Source organism: Salvelinus namaycush, chromosome 8, assembly GCF_016432855.1.
Source record: "Salvelinus namaycush isolate Seneca chromosome 8, SaNama_1.0, whole genome shotgun sequence".
Taxonomy (NCBI): domain Eukaryota; kingdom Metazoa; phylum Chordata; class Actinopteri; order Salmoniformes; family Salmonidae; genus Salvelinus; species Salvelinus namaycush.
In genome coordinates, this window is record NC_052314.1 from 50,009,427 (window position 1) to 50,032,364 (window position 22,938).

Sequence of the window (22,938 nt, forward strand, 5' to 3'; positions counted from 1 at the left end):
AGGAGGTGCTGTGGCGCGATGAGCCAAGTAAAGCCCCCCCCTGGCCAAACCCTCCCCTAACCCAGACGACGCTGGGCCAATATGCACCATCCTATGGGACTCCCGGCCACAGCCGGTTGTGGCACAGCCCGGGAATGAACCCGAATCTGTAGTAACGCCACTAGTACTCGATGCAGTGCCTTAGACTGCTGCGCCACTCAGCAGGCTCTGATAGTTTTCCCTTATTTTCTACTTAAATTTGGTGCTTTCGATTCATCCAGAACGTTTTTTTTTATAAGTCCATTAGCTTGTTAAAGCTAGGAAAATAAAGAAAAAAATATATATATTTTAAGTCTTTGCTGAGGTACGTTGAGCACATATGCAATCCCTGCCTGTGTGGGATTGAATCCTGGACCCACCGGCCTTCTCACTATGTTCCATGCATCTTTCTACCATTTAATTTCTGTTTATATCAGAAGACAACTAAAATGTCTGTTATACCTGTTTAAATCAGGAAAAAACACACATTTAAAAAAAATATCTAAAAGTTAACAAACACATGAATTACTCTTTGAATTTACAGTTTCTACTTTTAGCTCCATTAAGCCTTAAAGACTCTGCTAAAGAGTCTGATCAGGGTTCAGGGTTTGACAGCCACTAATGATGCCTGGAATCAAGTAAAGACAGTCATGTAATACACCGGGGTCGCTCACACTCATCTTACATAACCCTCAGTTTTTTGTTCTATCCCCCATTTTTCTTTTGTCTTTAACCCCCCTCTCAAACCGACCTCCTGTCAAAACACAAAATTCCAATAAGCACACACACATCTGAGTCACCTTATTGTATGCACGTGGGAATAATGTGATTACTCTAAAGAAAAGACAAACTCGCACACTAGTCTTGCTAGTATCACTATTTTTTATTCAAGCTCACGTGTCGGCCTCTTTGGCCTTCGACAGGGCTTTTTCAAAATGTCATAACAGCCATCTATTTTGCCCCCACCTTTCTTTCTTTTTTCTTTCTTTGTGTCACTTATCCCTCTTCCCTCTATTGCTTAGCGCTTTTTCTATGTTGAGCCGTTGCCAAGCAAAAGCGACAGCTGGGAACTTAAAAATTGCAATCACCTTCCAAAGTTTTCTAATACTAGCCTTGACTCAGTGGAGGTCAGTTTATTAAAAAGTGGCTCTCTGTGGGTGTACTGTGGGCCCGGTGTGAGTCTTCGAGAGTCTTGCACCTTGAATGTTAAGAACTGCCCCTTCCCTTAATCCCTCCTTCCTCTCCTTTCTTCACTTCCGTTAGTGAGCACAGGGTCCCCTGTGAAAATGCCCCAACCCTTGGAAACAACCTATCGATTCCCACCTATTCCTCTGCCAGACATCCAGAGGAAGACTGCTCCGGGAAGCTAGAGCTCCCATCTGTATCTTTCTCCTATACCCTTCCCTCTCTCCTTCTCTTTCTCTCTGCGCTCCCTCTATCACTCCTCATCTCTTTCTGTGCTCCCCTCTTTCTGTCCTCTCTATCTTTTTCCCTCTCCCTCCCAGTCACTCTCTCTCTGCCCCCCTCTCTCTCTCTCCCTGCCCCCCTCTATCTCTCTCCCTGCCCCCCTCTCTCTCTCTCTGCCCCCCTCTCTCTCTCTGCCCCCCTCTCTCTCTCTCTGCCCCCCTCTCTCTCTCTCTGCCCCCCTCTCTCTCTCTCTGCCCCCCCCCCTCTCTCTCTCTGCCCTCTCTCTCTTTGTGTGTTCCATTTCTCTTTCTTGTTACCCACACAGACACACACAGTACTAAGATGAGGAACGCTGCCTGTGCCCAATACAAAGTTGCCCTCCGGCAAAGTTTATACATTCCACTGATTCACATTCGTACTCAAGTTTTACTACTCCGTCTTGCTCACCATGTCCCAGCACTGTGTGGGTTTTCTTTTATCATTGTTAAAAAGTTGGTTTTAGAGTATAGTTATTCGGAGAGATATTTAATAATATACACTTATTCTCAATTCAATGGCACTTCCCAATGCACTCTCTTTCCAATGGAATGGGAACCAAATAACACAGTGTGTTTAAAAAACTCTCAAATGAATGTAAAACACCTCAACCGGGTACCTCCAATGGCTGGTGTTATTACCAGGGTCATGTTCAGTAGGGCGTAGCATCACAATCACATTTTGCAATGGAAAACAACAATTGGTTCAGGAAAAAAGTCCAGGTAGTTACCCTCCCCTTTTTCACTATGTTTCAAAATGTTGTTTTTTTCTCTCTCTACTGAACGGGATCTACGACACACAGCACAGTGAGGTGCTGCTTACCTGTGGGCAGAGGCTGTCGATCTGGGTGGCAGCCATGCGAACCAGCTTCACACCCTCCTCGTTGTTGGAGATGGAGCAGGCCAGGTTAGCCACCTATAACAAGAGAGAAGACACAAAGACTTAGCTACTTTTGAACAACTATAAGAGTCTAATAACTGCACCTACACCATTCTGGTCATTTGAATAAACAATAGCAAATGAATAGCAGACAAATATCAAAACTTCATTAGGGTTGGCTAGTCTGTGTTTTTGGTAACTCGAATGTCCTTTTTCATGTTCATTAGATGGCAACAAACGTCAGACAAAGCTCAGTTCTTCAAAACAGGTATGGAAGACTCTGCCTACTACAGGCTTGTTATCATATTCTTTCTCTCACGATGCACGTACCCTTGTTATTACTATTAGCGATGGTCTGTTGGCTTTCACCTGAAACCCAGCACAATTTCCCCACTAACGCTCACACTGGTTAGCCTCTTATAATGTGTGCAGATAGTGATTCCTGAAGGAGGCTGTCTTCGCCACAGCCTTAACTCATGTCTGTAGCTATCTGTACCGGCGGCAGGGGATTTAATGCTTGGATAGGTAAGGCAATGTCGGGGCAAAATATGTACCGGGGTTTGCGCTTGCTCATCTGTTAGATTGGTATTTGTTATTCCCCTGCGTTGAGACCTGGTAAGTGCCCCACCCCCTCCATCCATCTCTTTCTCTCTCTGCGTTGCTCTATAATTTCCCCCAAAATATGAAAATTATTCAGATCACATAAGGACTATAATGTGAGTTTTCCACTGGACTATCTCAAGGGCATATTTTTCTGAGAGAGAGAGAGAGAGAGAGAAGAGAGAAGAGAGAGAGAGAGAGAGAGAGAGAGAGAGAGAGAGAGAGAGAGAGAGAGAGAGAGAGAGAGAGAGAGAGAGAGAGAGAGAGAGAGAGAGAGAGAGAGAGAGAGAGAGAGAGAGAGAGAGAGAGAGAGAGAGAGAGAGAGAGAGAGAGAGAGAGAGAGAGAGAGAGAGAGAGAGAGAGAGAGAGAGAGAGAGAGAGAGAGAGAGAGAGAGAGAGAGAGAGAGAGAGAGAGAGAGAGAGAGAGAGAGAGAGAGAGAGAGAGCTCTCTTCTATTCTACTGTGCTGACAGCACTAGTGTTAAGATGGTGGCAGGGTGAGAGAATTCACTAAATTAATCCTTGTGAATGCCCTACCCCCTCCACCCCTCTCTTCTACCACCCTTTACTCCTTCCCTCTCTCTCTCCCTCTCTCTTCGTCTCTCTTTCATTTCCGAAAAATTGCGGATATTTGAATTACTCAAATCGCATACACTCTTACAATGAAAGGTGCTATCTAGAACCTAAAAGTGTTCTTCGGCTGTCCTCATAGAGAACCCTTTTAAGAACCCTTTTTGGTTACAGGTCTCTTTTGGTTCCAAGTAGAACCCTTTTGGGTTCCATGTAAAACCTTTTCCACAGAGGGCTCTACATGGAACCCAAAAGGGTTCCACATGGAACCAAAAAGGCTTGTACCTAGAACCAAAAAGGGTTCTGCTACAGGGACAGCTGAAGAACCCGTTTGGTACCCTTTTTCTAAGAGTGTAAGGACTACAATGTGAATTTTACACTGGACTATCCCAAGGGCATATTTTTCTGAGAAGAAGGGAGAAAGAATAAAACGGAGAAAAAAGAGAGAGAGATTGGGGAATAGAAAGAACAAGTCGACCAGCTTTCTTCTGTTCTACTGTGCTGACAGCACTACTGTTAAGACGGTGGCAGGGTGAGATACTGTACTCAATTAATCCAATTGCTGTATTACAAAACATAATTTCTCGGAAATGTCAGAAAGGTACATGGAGAACTCGACGATAATTGGCAAAAGAGTGGCGGCCATTGTGCCTAGGCCTTATACAATGGACTCCTTCCTTCCATCAGAACCAAATGGATAAGCCTAAATTGGCACCTGTAAGGTGGCACAGTCGTGTATATAACGAGTCTCAGTCATTAGTGGTGAAATACTGCCTTGAGGCTCATTACCGGAGATCCTGAGTGTGCCTAAATTATTAGCCCGGCTTATTGGTGCAAAAAGGCGTTTCATTGTACAATTAGGATGCCAGGTGGCCTTCCTGACGGAACACCTCTTCGGTTTAATTTACACCTGCCTATGTACAGAGGTATGCTCTCTTGCTCTTTCTCTCCTACAACTAAAGGTCGTCTCTCTCTTCTCCCTTCACTTCCCAACACGTCTTAGCGGTAATATCTCTTTCTCTCCTGCAACTAAAGGTAGTCTCTCTTCTCCCTTCACGTCTTAGCGGTAATATCTCTTTCTTTTCCTACAGCTAAAGGTAGTCTCTCTCTTCTCCCTTCACTTCCCAACACGTCTTAGCGGTAATATCTCTTTCTCTCCTGCAACTACAAGGTAGTCTCTCTTCTCCCTTCACGTCTTAGCGGTAATATCTCTTTCTTTTCCTACAGCTAAAGGTCGTCTCTCTCTTCTCCCTTCACTTCCCAACACGTCTTAGCGGTAATATCTCTTTCTCTCCTGCAACTAAAGGTAGTCTCTCTTCTCCCTTCACGTCTTAGCGGTAATATCTCATTCTCTCCTACAGCTAAAGGTAGTCTCTCTTTTCTCCCTTCACTTCCCAACACGTCTTAGTGGTAATATCTCTTTCTCTCCTACAGCTAAAGGTAGTCTCTCTTTTCTCCCTTCACTTCCCAACACGTCTTAGTGGTAATATCTCTTTCTTTTCCTACGGCTAAAGGTACTCTCTCTCGTGCCTACTTTCAGAAGTACCCTCTTTGTCTCTCAATCATGAATACAACCAGCCATGAATTCATTAACTATCTCTCTCTCTCTCTCTCTTTCCAACATCAAGAGGTAGGCATACTCTGTCATTGCACCTGCTGTGGATTCCCAATGTCTCCACTAGCTGGGAGGAGGAAGGGAAGAACCCTTTTCTTTTCTCTCTCTCTGAACACTATTTGCCCAGCTTACAGTAGTAATAAAAAAAAAACAGACCAATTGAAGACAAAGTCAATCCACTACGTTGGGAGTTTCAGACACTCAGGCATGAGGCGACACACACACACACACACGCACGCGCACACATGCACACACACACACACGCACACACACACACACACACACACACACACACACACACACACACACACACACACACACACACACACACACACACACACACACACACACACACACACACACTGCACTGGAGGCGCACCGTAAGCATGTCACACACATCACATTCTCTACCTCACTGTGTTTACTTTACACTGTTTCATTGTCATAACTGCCAAATTCTGCGTAATCAATCTAATGTTGCCCCAAAATGAATTAGGTTGGCAACACTCTGGGAATACGTTGAAGCTAAGCTAAAAAGACAGATGCCTGTTGGCGGCAGGTAGTGCCAAGGCGTATCAACGCTCCTTTAGCTCACACGACACTTTCTGAGGCAAATTGAGGTAAATCAAATCTGTGTTACAAGATCCTCGCTCAAGGCCCTGTGTCTCCCTTTACTAGTGACAGCTATGAGTGACTTGATGGATTGCACTCCTTTGTGTGAGGGAACGAACGCGTGTGTCTATACGCGCGTGTGTGTGTGTGTGTGTGTGTGTGTGTGTGTGTGTGTGTGTGTGTGTGTGTGTGTGTGTGATCGCGTCTTACGAGAACAACGTGTGTAAACAACGTTCCAACAAACTAAAAGCCTCACCTTTTTCATATTGGCAGAGAGTGTACTGTACCTTTGTACATAAATTAACCAGAACTCTGAACCATACCTCTCTGCACCATATCTCTGTACTATACCTCCAGTTAAACCGTACACAGAGTCTATAGAATATAAACGCCCCCCCCCCCCTTGGATTTCTTCACTTTTTATCGTGTTACAAAGTGGGATTCAATAGATTTAACGGTCATTTTAATTTGTCAACAATCTACACAAAATACTCCGTAATGTCAAAGTGGAAGAAAAATCTGTTTTTTTTCTTCTCTCAAGATGAATGAAAAATAAAATACTAATACACAGTACCTTGATTAGATAAGTATTCACCCCCCCCCCCCCCCCCCCCCCCCCCCCCCTGAGTAAATACATGTTAAAAACACATGTGGCAGTGATTCCAGCTGGGAGTCTTATTGGATAAGTACGAGCTTTGCACACATATATTGCAGTCACCACCACGCTTGAAAATAAGGAGGCAGTTACTCAGTGATATGTTTGGGGCAAATCCAACACAACACAAGGCGTTGCTTTTAGTCCAAAAGGTGTATTCCTTTCAGTATTACTTTAGTGTGTTGTTGCATATTGGATGCCTGTTTTGGAATATTTGTATCCTGTGTATTTTTATTCTTCTTTTCACTCTGTCATTTAGAGCATTCTTGTGGTGTAACTACAATGTTGTTGATCCATCCTCAGTTTTCTCCCTTCACAGCCATTGAACTCTGTAGCTGTTTTAAAATCACCAATGGCCTCATGGTAACACCCCTAAGCAGTTTCCTTCCTGTCCTGCAGCTCAGTGCAGAAGGACGACTGTGTCTTTGATGTGTCTGGATGGTTTACAGTATACATCAACCAAAGCAGAATCATTAACTTGACAATGCTTCAAGATATAGACGAAATTGCACTTTTAAACTGCATTAACTGAAATGGCATTTCTCAGACATGGTTTAAAATAGTCTCAGACTTGCCCTAATCTAGATTTTAAAAAGTCTGATTTCCAGAAGGATGATTAGAGTCAATCTAGATCTAAGTGAAGTCTTACATTAAACTTGGCCAGAGGCAGGTTTCAATGATGATCAAAGAGCACCACCAAGGCCAGACAGAAGGACCGTTATAGACAGGAACAACCCACTGATTTTGATGAAATCAATTCCTTTGACCGTTTCCGTATGTACAAAGAAAAATGCAGCTGACAATTTGTTTGCTTGAGCCAAGGCTTTCATCTGACTCTCTTAGGGGAAGGCCCATCCCTCCTTCCATACAAGTACTGATCACCTTGAGGTTGTTGGCATCTGGAACCTTCCGTTGTGAAACAGGAGATTTGTGTGATGCAAGTTACTCGACTCTATGCAGAATAAACAATTACATCAAGTTCCCTGATGCTGCTGCCCGAGCCAACTACCAGGTAGAGTTCTATGAATATGGGAACTTCTCTGGAGTCATTGGCTGTATAGATGGATGTCATATTCCCATCAAGTGTTCCACTACAGCAGGTGCTGAGAAGTAATACAACTGGTTCTCAATAAACGTACAAAGTGTGCGCACTCCCAATTTGCAGTTCACCGACATTGTTGCACATTGTGAAGGTGCAACTCATGATTTTCCAAAACTCCTCTTCGTATGCTCAGCTTGCAGGAGGACAACGTAGTGAAATCATACTTGGTGACAGTGGGTATGCACAGACCGACTTCTTGTTCACCCCCTATCTTCATGCAATAGGACCTGAACAACAACGATACAACCCAGCTCATATCCGTACCAGAAGTGGAGCGGAGTGCATGTTCGGTGTATGGAGTTGTTTCCAGTCTCTCAGAAACACATTGCACTTTCAACCAAGATGCTGCATTGTCATAATGCAACAGCAGTGCTTCACAATTAACTCAAACCGCCATGGCTGCCCAGATCCTCACGCTGAAGACGAGGATGACCCAGATGTTCCCGCGGGGTCGGGGCAGACAATTTCAGAAATTGACAAGCCTGCTGAAGATGCTTTTGCTTTGCAGTACTCCTCACAACAAAGAAAGCTCAAGTGATTAAAGCAAACAATAGCCACGTAAAAAAAAAAAAAGGTTTTTAATTCACAAATGGAAGTATCAGGACCCCCAAACTCGTGCTGGTTCGAGAAGAACATTGGTACTGTGGCTGCTTCATGTTTCCCTCCTTTATAGCCAACTCGACATGAAGGATGTGTATCTTCATATCAGGCTCTTCTTTTAAATGCATTAGTCTGCGTTCATGACATTCCATGGCCAGTTTCTCATGCGCGCTCAGCCTCCTTGTCTTTGTCCTCTGGCCCGGGTTGGTGACACAATCTTCCCTCCTAGCTGCTGCAAATGTAGCAGGCTGACCTTCATCCTGTCTCATCCCCTCCGAGCCTCTAGAAAATGATTCAATTGCTGCATTAGAGACCATTACTTCTTCAAGAGTTGAGTTCATTACATCATTTTTTATTATGGGAGTTTATTAAGAGACGACTGACAACATTACATATTCCCTGCAGTCCGGAGATGGCAACTGTTGAATGAATGTGTCCTACCAAATGAGGATTGGAATGGTCCCCCATCTGAAATGTTCAAATGGTCACCATCGGGGATACCTTCCAGGTGTTGCTGGCTATTAATGATCCCGGTTAACACGTCCCCCAGCTCATCTGTCTCTGGTCTTACTTGGGGGTCCGCCACCAGTCTCGTAACGCTCCCTACGAGCAACAGCATTTGTCTTCTTTAAGTAGGTTTTTATGTTTTTCCGCAGGACCTTAGAAAGACAAGACAAAATAGAAATAATATGAGCAATTATGTATGATATTGTGTGTAACATTTCTGTCACACAAATACATTTAGGCCCCACTGTATTGTGTTACAGAAGAAAATAAACATTTCAAAGTGACTCTGATTTGTAAAAGTGGGACAACAATAAATACAGTGTCTTACCTGAAGTTGTTGTAGTGTCTTTTTGTTTGCTGTTTCATTTGAGTTGAATTCATTACATATGGTAGTCTTTTTCTTGTTTCTGTCGATGAATCACGCTGTTTGTTCTCGATAATTGGGTGTTTTGACACAATTTACTTCAAGAGGGTTTTTTCAAAGTCACCGAAATTCTTTGAAGGTTTTCTTTTACCTCCGTCCATCGTTTGGTTCAGGTGACTTGCTCCAATTCCACACAATGCTTATGTATTAGTGTCCCATCCCTGTTTCTTTAAGCATCCTTAGGTCAGCACAAAGTGCACATCATTAATCTACACTGAACAAAATATAAACACAACGTGTAAAGTGTTAGTTCCATGTTTCATGAGCTAAAATAAAAGATCCCAGAAATAAGCACAACAAGCTTATTTCTGTCATATTTTCTGCACAGATTTGTTTACAAGTCACTGTAAGAGAGAATTTCTCTTTTGCCAAGATAATCCATCCACCTGACAGATATCAAGAAGCTGATTAAACAGCATGATCATTCCCCAGGTGCACCTTGTGCTCAGGACAATAAAAGGCCACTCTAAAATGTGCAGTTTTGTCACAAAACACAATGTCTCAAGTTGAGGGAGCGTGCAATTGGCATGCTGACTGCAGGAATGTCCACCAGATGTAACGCTCGTCGTTGGAATGAGAAGAGGAGGACCAATGCGCAGCGTGGTAAGTATCCATTTTAATAAGAATACTTGAACAATGAACAAAAACAATAAACTGACAAACGACCGAGACAGTTCCGAATGGTGAAACACAGACACAGAAAATAACCACCCACAAAACACAAAGGAAAACAGGCTACCTAAATATGGCTCCCAATCAGAGACAACGACTGACACCTGCCTCTGATTGGGAACCATACTAGGCCAAACACAGAAATAGACAACCTAGACATAAAACATAGAATGCCCACCCACATCACACCCTGACCAAAACAAAACATAGAAACATACAAAGCAAACTATGGTCAGGGCGTGACACCAGAGCTGTTGCCAGAGAATTTAATGTTAATTTCTCTACCATACGCAGTACGTCCAACCGACCTCACAACCGTAGACCATGTGTATGGCATCGTGTCGGCAAGCGCTTTTCTGATGTCATCGTTGTGAACAGAGTGCCCCATGGTGGCAGTGGGGTTATGGTATGGGCAGGCATAAACTACAGACAACGAACACAATTGCATTTTATCGATGGCAATTTGAATGCACAAAAATACCCATGACAAGATCCTGAGGGTCATTGTGAGGCCCATTTTAAGGTATCTGTGACGAACAGATTAATATATGCAATCCCAGTGATGTGAAATCCATAGATTAGGGCCTAATTCGTTTATTTCAGTTGACTGATTTCCTCATATGAACTGTAACTCAGTAAAATCCATTAAATTGTTGCGTTTATATTTTTGTTCATCATAATTAGGCTTCACAGAAATGAACTGCTGAGTCCTTACTAACTAGTTCATCTGGTCTGGAACTCCCTAGTCTTGGTCTGGGACTCTAGTCTAGAACTAAATTAATCTGAAGTTAATAAGCAACGTCTCAGAAAGAATTTTTTTAAATCTGGTTTAATGTAAGTAGAATTAGACTAGTCAGTCCAGATTTAAATTAAACTCTGTCTGGTAAACCGGCCCATTATGTGATTTGATAAGACACATTTTACTTCGAAACTAATTTAGGATTGCTTAAATAAAGCGGGTGTTTTAGTTATAAAAAAAGTATTAATTTGTGCACATTTGTTGAATTTTCTTTTCACTTTGACATTATGGAGTATTTTGTGTAGATCAATGACAAAACATTACAATTAAATCTATTTCATTCCCACTTTGTAACACAACAAAATGTAATAATAGGTTCAAGGAGGTGTTGACTTTCTGTAGGCGGATGATTCTGGAACTTTGGGCACTTTGGCCGTGCAAACTTTCAGAAATGAAAACTTATTCAAACACCATTTCACCAGTATTGTACTTGTCTTTGATTTGTCTCGAAACTATATCTGATAATGGCTGCGATCGTATTATTCAGGAATGTATATATTTGTGTCATTTTTCCCAGACAGCCATGAACAAATGTACATTCTATCACGTAATTAAACATCAATTGTAGTTGAAAAGTAATTATCATACAATGTATTTATTACAGATTTCTTATACATTTGTACATGAAATTGTATTGAATATTATATTAAGTCATTTTTAAGGTTTTCCAAATATTATTAATTCATTACGACGCCTGAATGTATAAACTTGCCTTGGTGACAGCTGAACACATTTATTTATCATGAAAAATAAGATATTTCCACCCAACCTTTTTATGAGATCATGATAACAACCATATGATTTCCATATCTAAAACAAATAAATGTATGTAAATTATACATAATATACTAATTTACCTCAAAAATATGGGTTGTGATGGGAAATGACAAGGTGTGGTGGAAATGACATCTATGTAAAAAAAAAAAAACATGAAAACTATTTTAATGCAAACATTTTGAACAACCGTTGTTAAAAATGTCATTAATTTAAGACAAAGTAAGATTCCAAAACACTGGAACTAGCACCTTTTCAACATGAGAAAAATGTGTTGTCCTTGACTACACTTAGATGCTACAAATATAAATTCTAGCACATATAGAGAGGGAAGAGTTAATTGAGAGCTACACATGTTTTATTTAATGTATGATTTTATGCCCTGCTTTGTATGTACTGTATAGTGAGTTTCCAAGTGTATCTAAGGCTTAGAAAGCGAGCTAAGTTCCTCCCAGACCAAGGCAGCCAGCTCCATGTGCCTTTTAGTCACTGGATGGGGTTCAGGGACAAGTCTAAGCACATGCTGTGGTCTGTACCATATGATGTCGTCTCTGATTGGCCCAAAAAGAAACGGTTGGGGCCAACGCGACTCATGGTTTTCACAAAAGCACCACTCTGCGCTTGAACGTCTTGCACGATACCAGGGTAAACGTTCTCCCTTCTCTTTTTTCTTCCAGTATCTCTCCCTGTCTTTTTGCAGATGTTCCTGGTATCATATAGGATCATTTTTTCTTTTGTTTCTATATGTCTGTGATCTCTGTGCTGTTTTATGTGGCATCTTCTAAAAATAAAGACAAATACTACTTTGTTTTCAACTTGTCCACCTTGGAGCATTTTCGAGATTAAATTAATTTAAACATGATTAAATAAGCCTAAAGTAAAAAAAAAAAAAGTTAAGTAAAAACGAATAAGATAATGGATTTGTGTCATTTCCACCACTTTCTGTCATTTCCACCACACTTTGTGATGGAAATTACTGTGATGGAAATGACACTCTACAGTTTCTGGAGAAAATTGACAGACTGCTTAGCATGCTTTGGTTAGTATTACAGCTAGCATATCGTTTACACTAAATAAATAAAATATTTAAAATATTAAAAAGTTCTAACACAAATTAAATACATTTTAGCCTGTTTGGAAATTACTGACAATTAAAACATTCTCTACACATGCAATATTACCTAAAAAAAATGTCAACTTCTAGACATCACACCTGGAAGAACTGTCCACTGCAGCCATGTGCTTCAGTGTCACAATATGTTTCCATGGTAACTAAATTAACATTCTCTTGAAAAAACTTTATTAAATGAGGAATTTGTCCTCAGTGGTGGAAATGACACCACTCCCAAAGGACAGGTATATTTTGTGTAAAAAACAATATAAAAGGGCATATTCACAATAAATATTGATATAGATTTTATTTAATTGATTCTTTCTGTAGTACATAACATTATATAATGTGTAATTATTATTGTTTTCTCATAGAAAAATAGTAGAAGCTTAAAAGTCTGGGTCAGGGATAAGTGCAAAATAGTGAAATTGAGGTATAAAATACTTGATAGACAGGTGTTTATAAACGTATAGGGTGATTCCAGTGTGAACTTAACATACAAATATCTGTATTTGTTTTATTTTTTATAAAATCTCCAAAATTGACCCGAGGACATAGAAGTGCCCGTAGTTGCAGAATCACCCAGGCACTGCAGTTGACCCATCTGAGGCCGTGGGCCAGAGGCTCTTCCAAATGCTGGCGCTGTATGTCCTGCCTGTTTCTGCCTCTGTTTCTCTCTCTCTGTCTCTCTGTTTCTCTCTCTCTGTCTCTGTCTCTCTCTGCGACCCCAAAACACTGCGAGCTGGACCCGGGCAACACGCCATATCCGGCAAAAACAAATAATTACAATTATCTAAATAAGTGAGTGTGTGAGGGAGAAAGACAGAGAGAAATATAGATAACTATTGATGTTGTCCTTTTACTTAGGCTCTGATAATCACTTCGATTCTAATTTGACGAAGGCTCCCTTCCCTGCATGCAGTCGGGAATCTACATTGTGGGTATTCTCGCGTACGCTGTATCAATACCACAGAAGCCTACTCAGTACACTACTGAATGCCTAAGAGCATGCTTTTGTATCACTGCTATCAAAACCTAAGCATGGAAGGTGATACCTCATTGGAACTCGTATTGTGATCAAGCTAAGCAACTAACGTGTGCAGACACATATTCACAAAGCATCTCAGCTTAGCAGTGCCGATCTAGGATCAACTATGCCTTTTAAGCATTAAGAATAACAGGGAGGACCGGCGCTCTAGTGATGGGATGAGTAATTGATTGCTTGAGTACTAGAACGGACGTCAAATCTTGATCTTTAACCAGAGATCCATTTTTTTTTTCAAATACAGTGAAACTATTTGATGGAATGTTCTTTGTGGTTGCCCGAACGGCCAAGTAGAATGTTATCTTGAAGAAAACGTTCATTTGCTTAGACTCTAGCGTTCCATTTGCACAACAAAAAAGAAACCAAGCCAAGCATCACACTGTTTTTCTCCTTAAAATCTCTTTCCCCTCTGTTTCTCAATTGCGTTCCGATCGCTCCCTCCACACAAGCGTGCTGAGTGCACACACAAGCTCCTGCTAGGCCTAGAGAAATAAATTACCATAAAAAAATATCTAAGTGATGGGATACACAAGCTACATTCCTTGGCAAATGACAACAGTTTTATCACAAAGTCAAAATGGACTGGTTGATTGAAGTAGGAAATAGATGTGTTCCAACAACGAGCTGTAGTTTTGAAAAGAATTGTGTCCCGTCTATTTTCCACTTAAGCTATTTAGAATTGGTTGGCCTAGGTTACAACCCACCCTAAACACAGACAGGTTCCACACTGTAAAAATGCAAAAACATTGGTTTGATAAAGACAAAAAAGTGTATTTTCATCAGAAACTGTCACGCCCTGACCGTAGAGATCCTTTTTATGTCTCTATTTTGGTTGGTCAGGGCGTGAGTTTGGGTGAGCATTCTATGTCTGGTGTTCTATGTTGTCCTTGTGTTGTATTTCTGTGTGTTTGGCCTGGTATGGTTCCCAATCAGAGGCAGCTGTCTATCGTTGTCTCTGATTGAGAACCATATTTAGGTAGCCTGTTCCCACCTGTGTTTGTGGGTGGTTATTTTCTGTTTTGTGTGTTCACCTTACAGGACTGTTTGTTTGTCGTTTTTGTTTTTTCGTCAAGTGTTTCGTATTTTATTAACCTGATGAGGACAGAGGGCGCTGTTGTCACTTTGGGGGAAAAACGTGCCCAATTTAAACGGCCTCGTACTCAATTCTTGCTCGTACAATATGCATATTATTATTACTATTGGATAGAAAACACTCTCTAGTTTCTAAAACCGTTTGAATTATATCTGTGAGTGAAACAGAACTCATTTGGCACAAACTTCCTGACCAGGAAGTGGAAAATCTGAAATCGATGCTCTCTTCTGGGTCCTGCCTATAAATGGGCATGATACCTATTAGTATACATGCACGTCATACACCTTCCCCTGGATGTCAAGATGCAGTGAGAGAAGAAATGGAGTGTTTATCTTGGTCTGAGATGGAATACGTCCTCTTGGAATGACGTGTCACCCATTTCATGTTTTCAGGAAGGCGCGAAGTTGGTCCTGGATTTGCCTTCTGAATAGCTGTCGTTATAAGCGACTACTATCTCCGGCTTTGATTTTATTTGATACATGTGACAATATCATCGTAAAGTATGTTTTTTCAATATAGTTTTATTAGATTTTTGAAATTTATTCGGGACGTTAGGCGTGTTGCGTTGTGTGCCTTTGTTCAGAAAGGAGAGCTTCGCGCCACTTGGCCAGAGTGCTTGCTAATTCAAGAGGGAAAAACGATGTTCTAAATCCAAACAACGACTGTTCTGGACAAAGGACCCCTTGTCCAACATTCTGATGGAAGATCACCAAAAGTAGGACCCATTTTGTGATGCTATTTCATATATCTGTCGAACTGTATACTAGTAGTTTTGCGCCCAGGTTTTGGCCACTCTCTCGCTATAACATAAGCCTTATGTCGTAATGAAGATATTTTTAGAATTCTAACACTGCGATTGCATTAAGAACTAGTGTATCTATCATTTCCTATACAACATGTATTTTTTTGTAATGTTTATGAATAGCTATTTGGTCAGAATAGGTGAGAGTCTAATAGAAATATCCGCACATTCTGGGAAAAATAAGCTACGTTAGCATAATGGATAACCACTGATTTCAGCTCTAAATATGCACATTTTCGAACAAAACATAAGTGTATGTATAACCTGATGTTATAGGACTGTCATCTGAGGAAGGTTTATGAAGGTTAGTGAAAATTAATATCTTTTGCTGGTTTATTCGCTAACGCTAACGTGCCTATTGCTATCGCTAACGTGCCTTGATGAATGAATGCGGTAGTGTGGTAGGCTATTGTAGTAAGCTAATATAATGCTATATTGTGTTTTCGCTGTAAAACACTTAAAAAATCTGAAATATTGGCTGGATTCACAAGATGCTTGTCTTTCATTTGCTGTACACGATGCATTTTTCAGAAATGTTTTATGATGAGTATTTAGGTATTCCACGTTGGTCTCTATAATTACTCTGGCTGCTTCGGTGCTATTTTTGACGGTAGCTGTGATGGTAGCTGCAATGTAAAACTGATTTATACCTCAAATATGCACATTTTTCGAACAAAACATAGATTTATTGTGTAACATGTTATAAGACTGTCATCTGATGAAGTTGTTTCTTGGTTAGTTTGGTTGGTTCTTGGTTAGTTAGGTTGGCTTTGTGCATGCTACCTGTGCTGTGAAAAATGTCTGTCCTTTTTTGTATTTGGTGGTGAGCTAACATAAATATACGTGCTGTTTTCGCTGTAAAACATTTTAAAAATCGGACATGTTGGCTGGATTCACAAGATGTGTACCTTTCATTTGCTGTATTGGACTTGTTAATGTGTGAAAGTTAAATATTTCTAAAAAATATATTTAGAATTTCGCGCTCTACCTTTTCAGTGGAATGTGGGAGGAGTTCCGCTGGCGGAACGCTGGAGCAGTAAAGGTTAAAGGTAATATGAACACTTACCACGCTGCACCTTGGTCCTCTTCTCCTTCTCCCGACGACGGTCGTTACAGAAACATTAAGCATACGCCTATCTCACCAACAGATGTCGTGGGCGTAATTGATCACTTTAAAAGTGTTCATGTGGATAATTTTTGAAAAAGAATTAAAAAAAAAAAAAAAAAATCTGTATATGGACAAGAAGATGGATTTTGGTTTGTAAACCTGACAAAAATTGTCTTTCAACTTGCCAAATTGAGCCCCATTTCAAATGATCACTCTTTGTGAATAACTGTTCCAGGCACAATATGTAATATAACAGAATAAAATGTAACAGAATATTTTTCCAAGTTAAAAAAGTTGCCAGTCTGAAGTGATGCACATCAATATATATATATATTTTTTACTATAAAATAGGTATCTCGACTGTGATAAGGGCTTGGGAAATGAGAGCGTCTTGTCTGCTAAATAAACAAAACAAGGCTATGCCATTGCACAGCCATAGGCTTCTATGCAAGCGCCACTGCTGAGTTATTGCCTTTTTTGAAGATTGTGTTCCACGATATAATAACCAGTTGATATTATGGTTTAAATAAAGGTATCTTAAATGGCACTTGCTTTTTTATTGACTGAATATTTATGGGGCAATTGGGATTTGTTATCTGTAATGGTTGTAATAAATTAGGCATCGTTTTGATCTGTTGGCATATTGATAAATACTCACATATTTTTGTCCAGTGTGGGACTTTTGGGGGGGGGGGGGTCTGCGGAAAACCCCCAAAAATGTGGTACTCAAAATATCAAATTCTCATCCTTACAGCACTCCTGATTAAATCAGCACTAAGTACTTCTTTTGGAGGCTCAAATGGGGCCTCCACACAGGGGCAGTGCCCAGAGAAGTAACCCAGGATCTGTCTCTCTTTTCCCCCTTTCAGCCAGCCTGGCCCTTGTCTCCTCCACCCCACCCGGCTTCCAATCCCTAGCCCTGCAAGGGGGGCAGATAAATCACACATCTCCTCTCCCTCGCTCTCTGGAACAATTAATGGACTTCCTGCCAGCCAAGGTCATGGGCTAAAGCAGGACTCAGAGCCTCGGGCTGGAGGGAGGAGGCAGGACGTGAGGAAAGAAAGGAGGAGGGAGAGAGGTAAGGGGGGGAGAAGAGGGTGACGTTGAGTTATGTCACCCCAAACGGAAGCACTCTGTTCTATTAAAAGACCTTCTACTAGACGTTTACTTGTTGAAGGGTGGGCTGGGAGCATGGGTCCAGGGGGTTAGTGGCAGGGGGTCTGTCCCTACCCTGTAAACACACACACACAATCTCAGAATCCTGATAAATCTCCCTGTCAACACGAATGGAGGGTGAACACTCGACGAGGGAATAGTACAGTATACAACATACAACCTGCTAAGTGCAACCAAAGCACCACCCCCACACCCCTCCACCTCTCTCTCCCCCCTTTACCCACCCTTGGAGAGGGGGAGAGATTAAATACTTCTGGGCCTCCACCCTGGAGAGATGGCAGCTAGTGTTTGTTAAAGTAATGTGGTGTCGAGTCCCTCTGGTAGCCTTGTGCACGATAGGCTGGTGAGCAGAGAGGTGGAGATGTTAAAGGTTAAAGGTTAATGAGAATTAAGGTGTCGGTCAAGATTGCGTGAGGTTCACATTCAGATCTCTCAAATAGCGTAAGGGACTTCTTCATATATTCTTAATATTAATATTTCATATTAATTAATAATAGTATTTATATATTTCCATTACAAAAGCTAGCGGGTCAATGCAGTGACGGCAGAACTAGTGTAATCAAATTAGTATGAGGTCTGCTAGTGTTTAAGTCACCCCAACTCAGTTTCTTTTCGTGACTTAGACGGTTATGTTTTACATTATAGTCTTGTTCTAAGGGATATGCCCTGCGGTGCAGACAGTGCTAGTTTTCTTGTCTAGTCTGTTCTCTCTAAAGAAATGTTTGTTTTCTTGGAAAGCTGTGTGTGCTATTATATTACACAATATCAGTACTTGTTGCATTGACAACTAAGTCCTGTCATCAAGTGATTTCAGCCAGTGTATGGCTGTGGATTGAAAGCATTGTTTGAATGGAATGTTGGCATATTGGGAGTCCCATAGTGCGGCGCACAATTGGCCCAGCGTCGTCCAGGTTTGGCCGGTGTAGGTCGTCATTGTAAATAAGAATTTGTTCTTAACTGGCCTGCCTAGTTAAATAAAAAGGTTCAATATTGGCATTTGACAAATGGCTGGCTGGCTGGCTAGCTAACAAACAGTGCTGATAAACTCTTCAAATTCATTATTTTACACAATAATTATCACAGCACTGGAAAATCATGGTTGACCAACTGCCTGACCAAAATGGCTGACCGTTATCCCATAAAAAGAAGGTTCATGTCCATTCCAGTATTCAAATACCATATGTTATGGTTATCTCAGTCTTTTTGCTATCAATCCAGCTGTCCAACATCGCTTACACACACACACACACACACACACACACACACACACACACACACACACACACACACACACACACACACACACACACACACACACACACACACACACACACACACACACACACACACACACACACACACACACACACACACACACACACACACACTAGAGTCATGAGAGCCACCAGCCCAGAGGCCAATCCTCTTCAACTACACTGCACTAGAGCTCGGATGTCATCATCCACTCTTCTCTTCCTAAACATCTCACTTGTCTTTTATTCCATTTCTTCCAACTCTGTGGGACTGACTAGTCTGAGAGTTGAATAAGGTGAGGGGCTGGACTTAGACTCTTTGAACTGCACCATCCATGGCTGTGTGGCTGTAGCTATAGTGACTGTTGTGCTCTTCCTTCCTTCCTTCCTTCCTCCCTCCCTCCCTCCCTCCCTCCCTCCCTCCCTCCCTCCCTCCCTCCCTCCCTCCCTGAGACAAAGCGGGCCCAAATAGTGCCTGACTGTAATACACTAAGGACCCAGTTCCTAAATCACAATGACAATGAGCTTAAAGTCACTCTCTCCTAGGTGAAGGAATGACTAATTCAGGGGGGAAGGACTGGGGTGGGGAGATACACTCTTCTACACACTCAGGGGAGTGGGTTCAATGCCCTCACACACAAAAATACGCACACAAACGCGCACACACACACATGCATGTGCAGGAACACACACATACACACATATACTTTGGCTAATCAGGGTGGGCATTGAGGCTTTCTTCCAAGTTCGAAAAACACACGCTCTCCACCTCAACAAACTGAGTCACTAAGACGCTTATTTCCTGAGAAACCTGTGGTTCTGGACATAAAGACACACACATACACACGTGGCGCCGTCATTAATTCCTCTAAATGGTAAACAGAAGTCTGCAACAAAGGACTAAGCCAATAAACAGTGTGCAAACGACCGAGGCTGTGTCGGTTTCTCTTGAGTCTTTTTTAAACGTCAGAAAGCTCCTTGCATCGCTTTAACTCGTGTCAACAAGTGGATGGCAAGTGTGTAGAATGACTCATGGCGGTTGGTAGTGTGTGTGTGTGTAATAAATAATTATACATTATATTTATATAGCGGACCCAAAGTCGCAAGTGCGTGCGTGCACATGTCTGTGTGTGTCCACTCCCCTAGCCGGCCTGTGTAAGCCTCTCTAACCTCTATGCCCTGACCGTGCTAGGTCACCTAGCTTCCAGCCAGAGATGTATTATTATATTTCTTATCTATTGCTGCAGTGCAAACAAATCATACCAGCCCTCCTCTCAGCAGAGAACCGAGCCACGCCACAGAAAATAGATCCAATCCCCTGCGCGGTTGTCAAGGAGACAATGCAACGTTGCGGTACTCGTTGTATGTTGTTTTTCAAAGGCTTCCTGGAGTTTTGGATTGAAATAACCTCTTGAAGACACTTGACTAGCTACTGAGTCGCGTACCACCCATCACAACGAACAGGAAATAGTGAATGTGTTTTGGAACCATTCACTAAGTAGATCTCTCTCGAACATGTTTTTTTTTACTGAGAAAGAAAGACACTGTGGTGAATGTTGCTATTCAAATCACCCACACTGGAATCAATATGCAATCTGGGCCGATATCTATTGTGTTGGTCCAACTGCGAAACACTCATTGGAGCCACGAGACGGCTCTACATAAGCGCTGTGGAGAGGAAATGTACAGCATGGCCAATATGGCTACAGTTCATCACTACTGGTGCACAGCTACATAGCCTATCCATAGACATACAGGTACTTTTTGGGAAACTGTCTCTCATGTTGGCTCCAAACGTCCCATGACAATGGCTGAATATCGTATGACACCGCATTTTCCTATATAGTGCATTACTTTTTTACCAGAGCCCTAGGGTGCCATTTTGGACTTAGCCAATACCTTTCTAACTAAAGCTATTGACGCCAATATGGCGCCCCATGAAATTACATATCTCTGTGTATGGTTCTGGTGCACACCACAGGCCTGTATACGGCATTGACGAACAGAGCCTACTGAAGGATATATTCTAGCCTAAGAGTTTGGTGCTAAGCTAACGCTAATGAGCTTGACGAACTATCTCCTCCACCTGTTTCCAAGCACAGTGGGGAAGCTATTGTCTAGCGTGCAACACATCTCCTGTCTGTTCGTGCAGTATTGAACACGCACGCACACACACACACGCACATACACACACACAGCATACGAGTATATAGCCTTCGATTCCACACGGACACCACTGCTTCCACAGACATACTAATACTTTTGCTGCCCTCTTTAAGCCTGCCATTTCACGTGTTTACTACAGAGTTTACGTGTGGCTAGTTCACCCTGTCACCAGTGCTGAAAGTCAAGGACCAGCGGCCCCCCTCCACCTCCTCCTTCCACGTCAACAACTCATAAAAGCCTATTATCGTTATACGACTTCACAATGTGATTTATTTACATTGGAAGGTGGTAATACCTGGATGAAGTGAGAACAAAGAGGGGTCAGGGTAAAGGGGAATAATTCCCCGTATATTAAACTTTACTGAGCTCAACAAGGGACACGCTGAGGTGATTGAAAACAATATAAACAATTCATGAAGCTAGGCCGGACAGGAGCTGCTGCCTTTGGACTGAGCAGGGGAGAATGTGGTGTGTTTGTGTGTGTGACAGAGAGAGAGAGAGAGAGAGAGAGAGAGAGAGAGTGAGTAAGTGAGTGAGTGAGTGAGTGAGTGTGTACTCTCCACCGAGCGCAGTAGTCCAATTAGACTCCTGGATATTGGATTATCTTGTTCACACTGGCGTGAGTGACAAAACACAATGAAAGAAAAAGAGAGAAGCGGAGAGACCGGGAAAAGTCCCAGGGGTAGAGGGCAACTACCTACTTCCCACAATCCTCGGATGCACTGGTCTGTTCTGCAGCTGATCAGCCCTCCAGTGGATCAGCTGGGTAGATAGATTTCTCCTTCCACACTGCTTAGAGGGTCTCCTTTGAACTCAGGGACTTAGATCTATGGAACACGGATCTGCTATATCTCGGAGGTAGGTGGTTAGCTCACCTCAAAACATCTTCAAAACCGATACTTTTCAGTCAAAGGAGTGCATTTTCAACCTCCTGTTACTAAAGAAGAAAAGAAAGCTAGGGGCATTTCTAGTGGAGTATTGATTGTTTCTTTCCCTCCTCATCTCTACTCTCTCCGTCCTTCTCCCTTTCCCTCTATCCGAGCCAAGCAGTTGGTCTTGGCACGGAGATTACAATTATGAAAATGGACAGTGGGGTTGTTTCTTTCAATCTATCTGTATCGCTCCACAGTCCCCCTCGCTCGCCCGGCCGGCACTCTCCCTCATTTAAAAGCCACTGTTTCAAGAGAAACGATACATTTAAACCCGTTCACCGTACAATAGCGGCTCGCTGATTGCTGTTGGGACATCAGTCGCTCTGGCCGTTTCACTAGAGTGTGAGGGATGAAGTGGCTATTTTTAGAGATATCTCTTCATTTACATTTACATTTAAGTCATTTAGCAGACGCTCTTATCCAGAGCGACTTACAAATTGGAAAGTTCATACATATTCATCCTGGTCCCCCCGTGGGAATTGAACCCTGGTCCCCCCGTGGGAATTGAACCCACAACCCTGGCGTTGCAAGCGCCATGCTCTACCAACTGAGCCACACGGGATGATTCGTCGTCCATCCATCCGTATTCTCTCTCTCTCTCTCTCTCTCTCTCTCTCTCTCTCTCTCTCTCTCTCTCTCTCTCTCTCTCTCTCTCTCTCTCTCTCTCTCTCTCTCTCTCTCTCTCTCTCTCTCTCTCTCTCTCTCTCTCTCTCTCTCTCTCTCTCTCTCTCTCTCTCTCTCTCTCTCTCTCTCTCTCTCTCTCTCTTTCTTTCTTACAGAACTCTCTCTCATGTGGCAGTGGTGAAGCAAACCCACTTTCTGTTGAGACAACGCTACGTGCATTGTAACAGTGATATGAGAACGCAACAGAAAAATCGATGTCTTCATTGGAGAATGTCAGCACTGATCATGTTGATCTCCATCTAACCCATTAGCCGCTAGTAATCTCTCACACAGCCTGTGTGTGTGTGTGTGTGTGTGTC

At 42.2% G+C, this 22,938-nt stretch overlaps 1 protein-coding gene across 6 annotated transcripts in view; it reads right to left on the bottom strand.

Moving 5' to 3' along the window:
- Window positions 1–22,938, bottom strand: part of LOC120052780 (catenin alpha-2-like) — a 654,154-nt gene that overhangs the window by 62,739 nt on the left and 568,477 nt on the right. For 5 of the 6 annotated variants that reach the window (XM_038999899.1, XM_038999900.1, XM_038999895.1 and 2 more), the window contains one exon: window positions 2,284–2,376. The exons of the other annotated variant lie outside the window; for it this stretch is intronic. In XM_038999899.1, coding sequence (XP_038855827.1) covers window positions 2,284–2,376 — 93 coding nt within the window. The remainder of the gene's footprint in view (window positions 1–2,283; window positions 2,377–22,938) is intronic. 6 annotated transcript variants of the gene reach the window in all.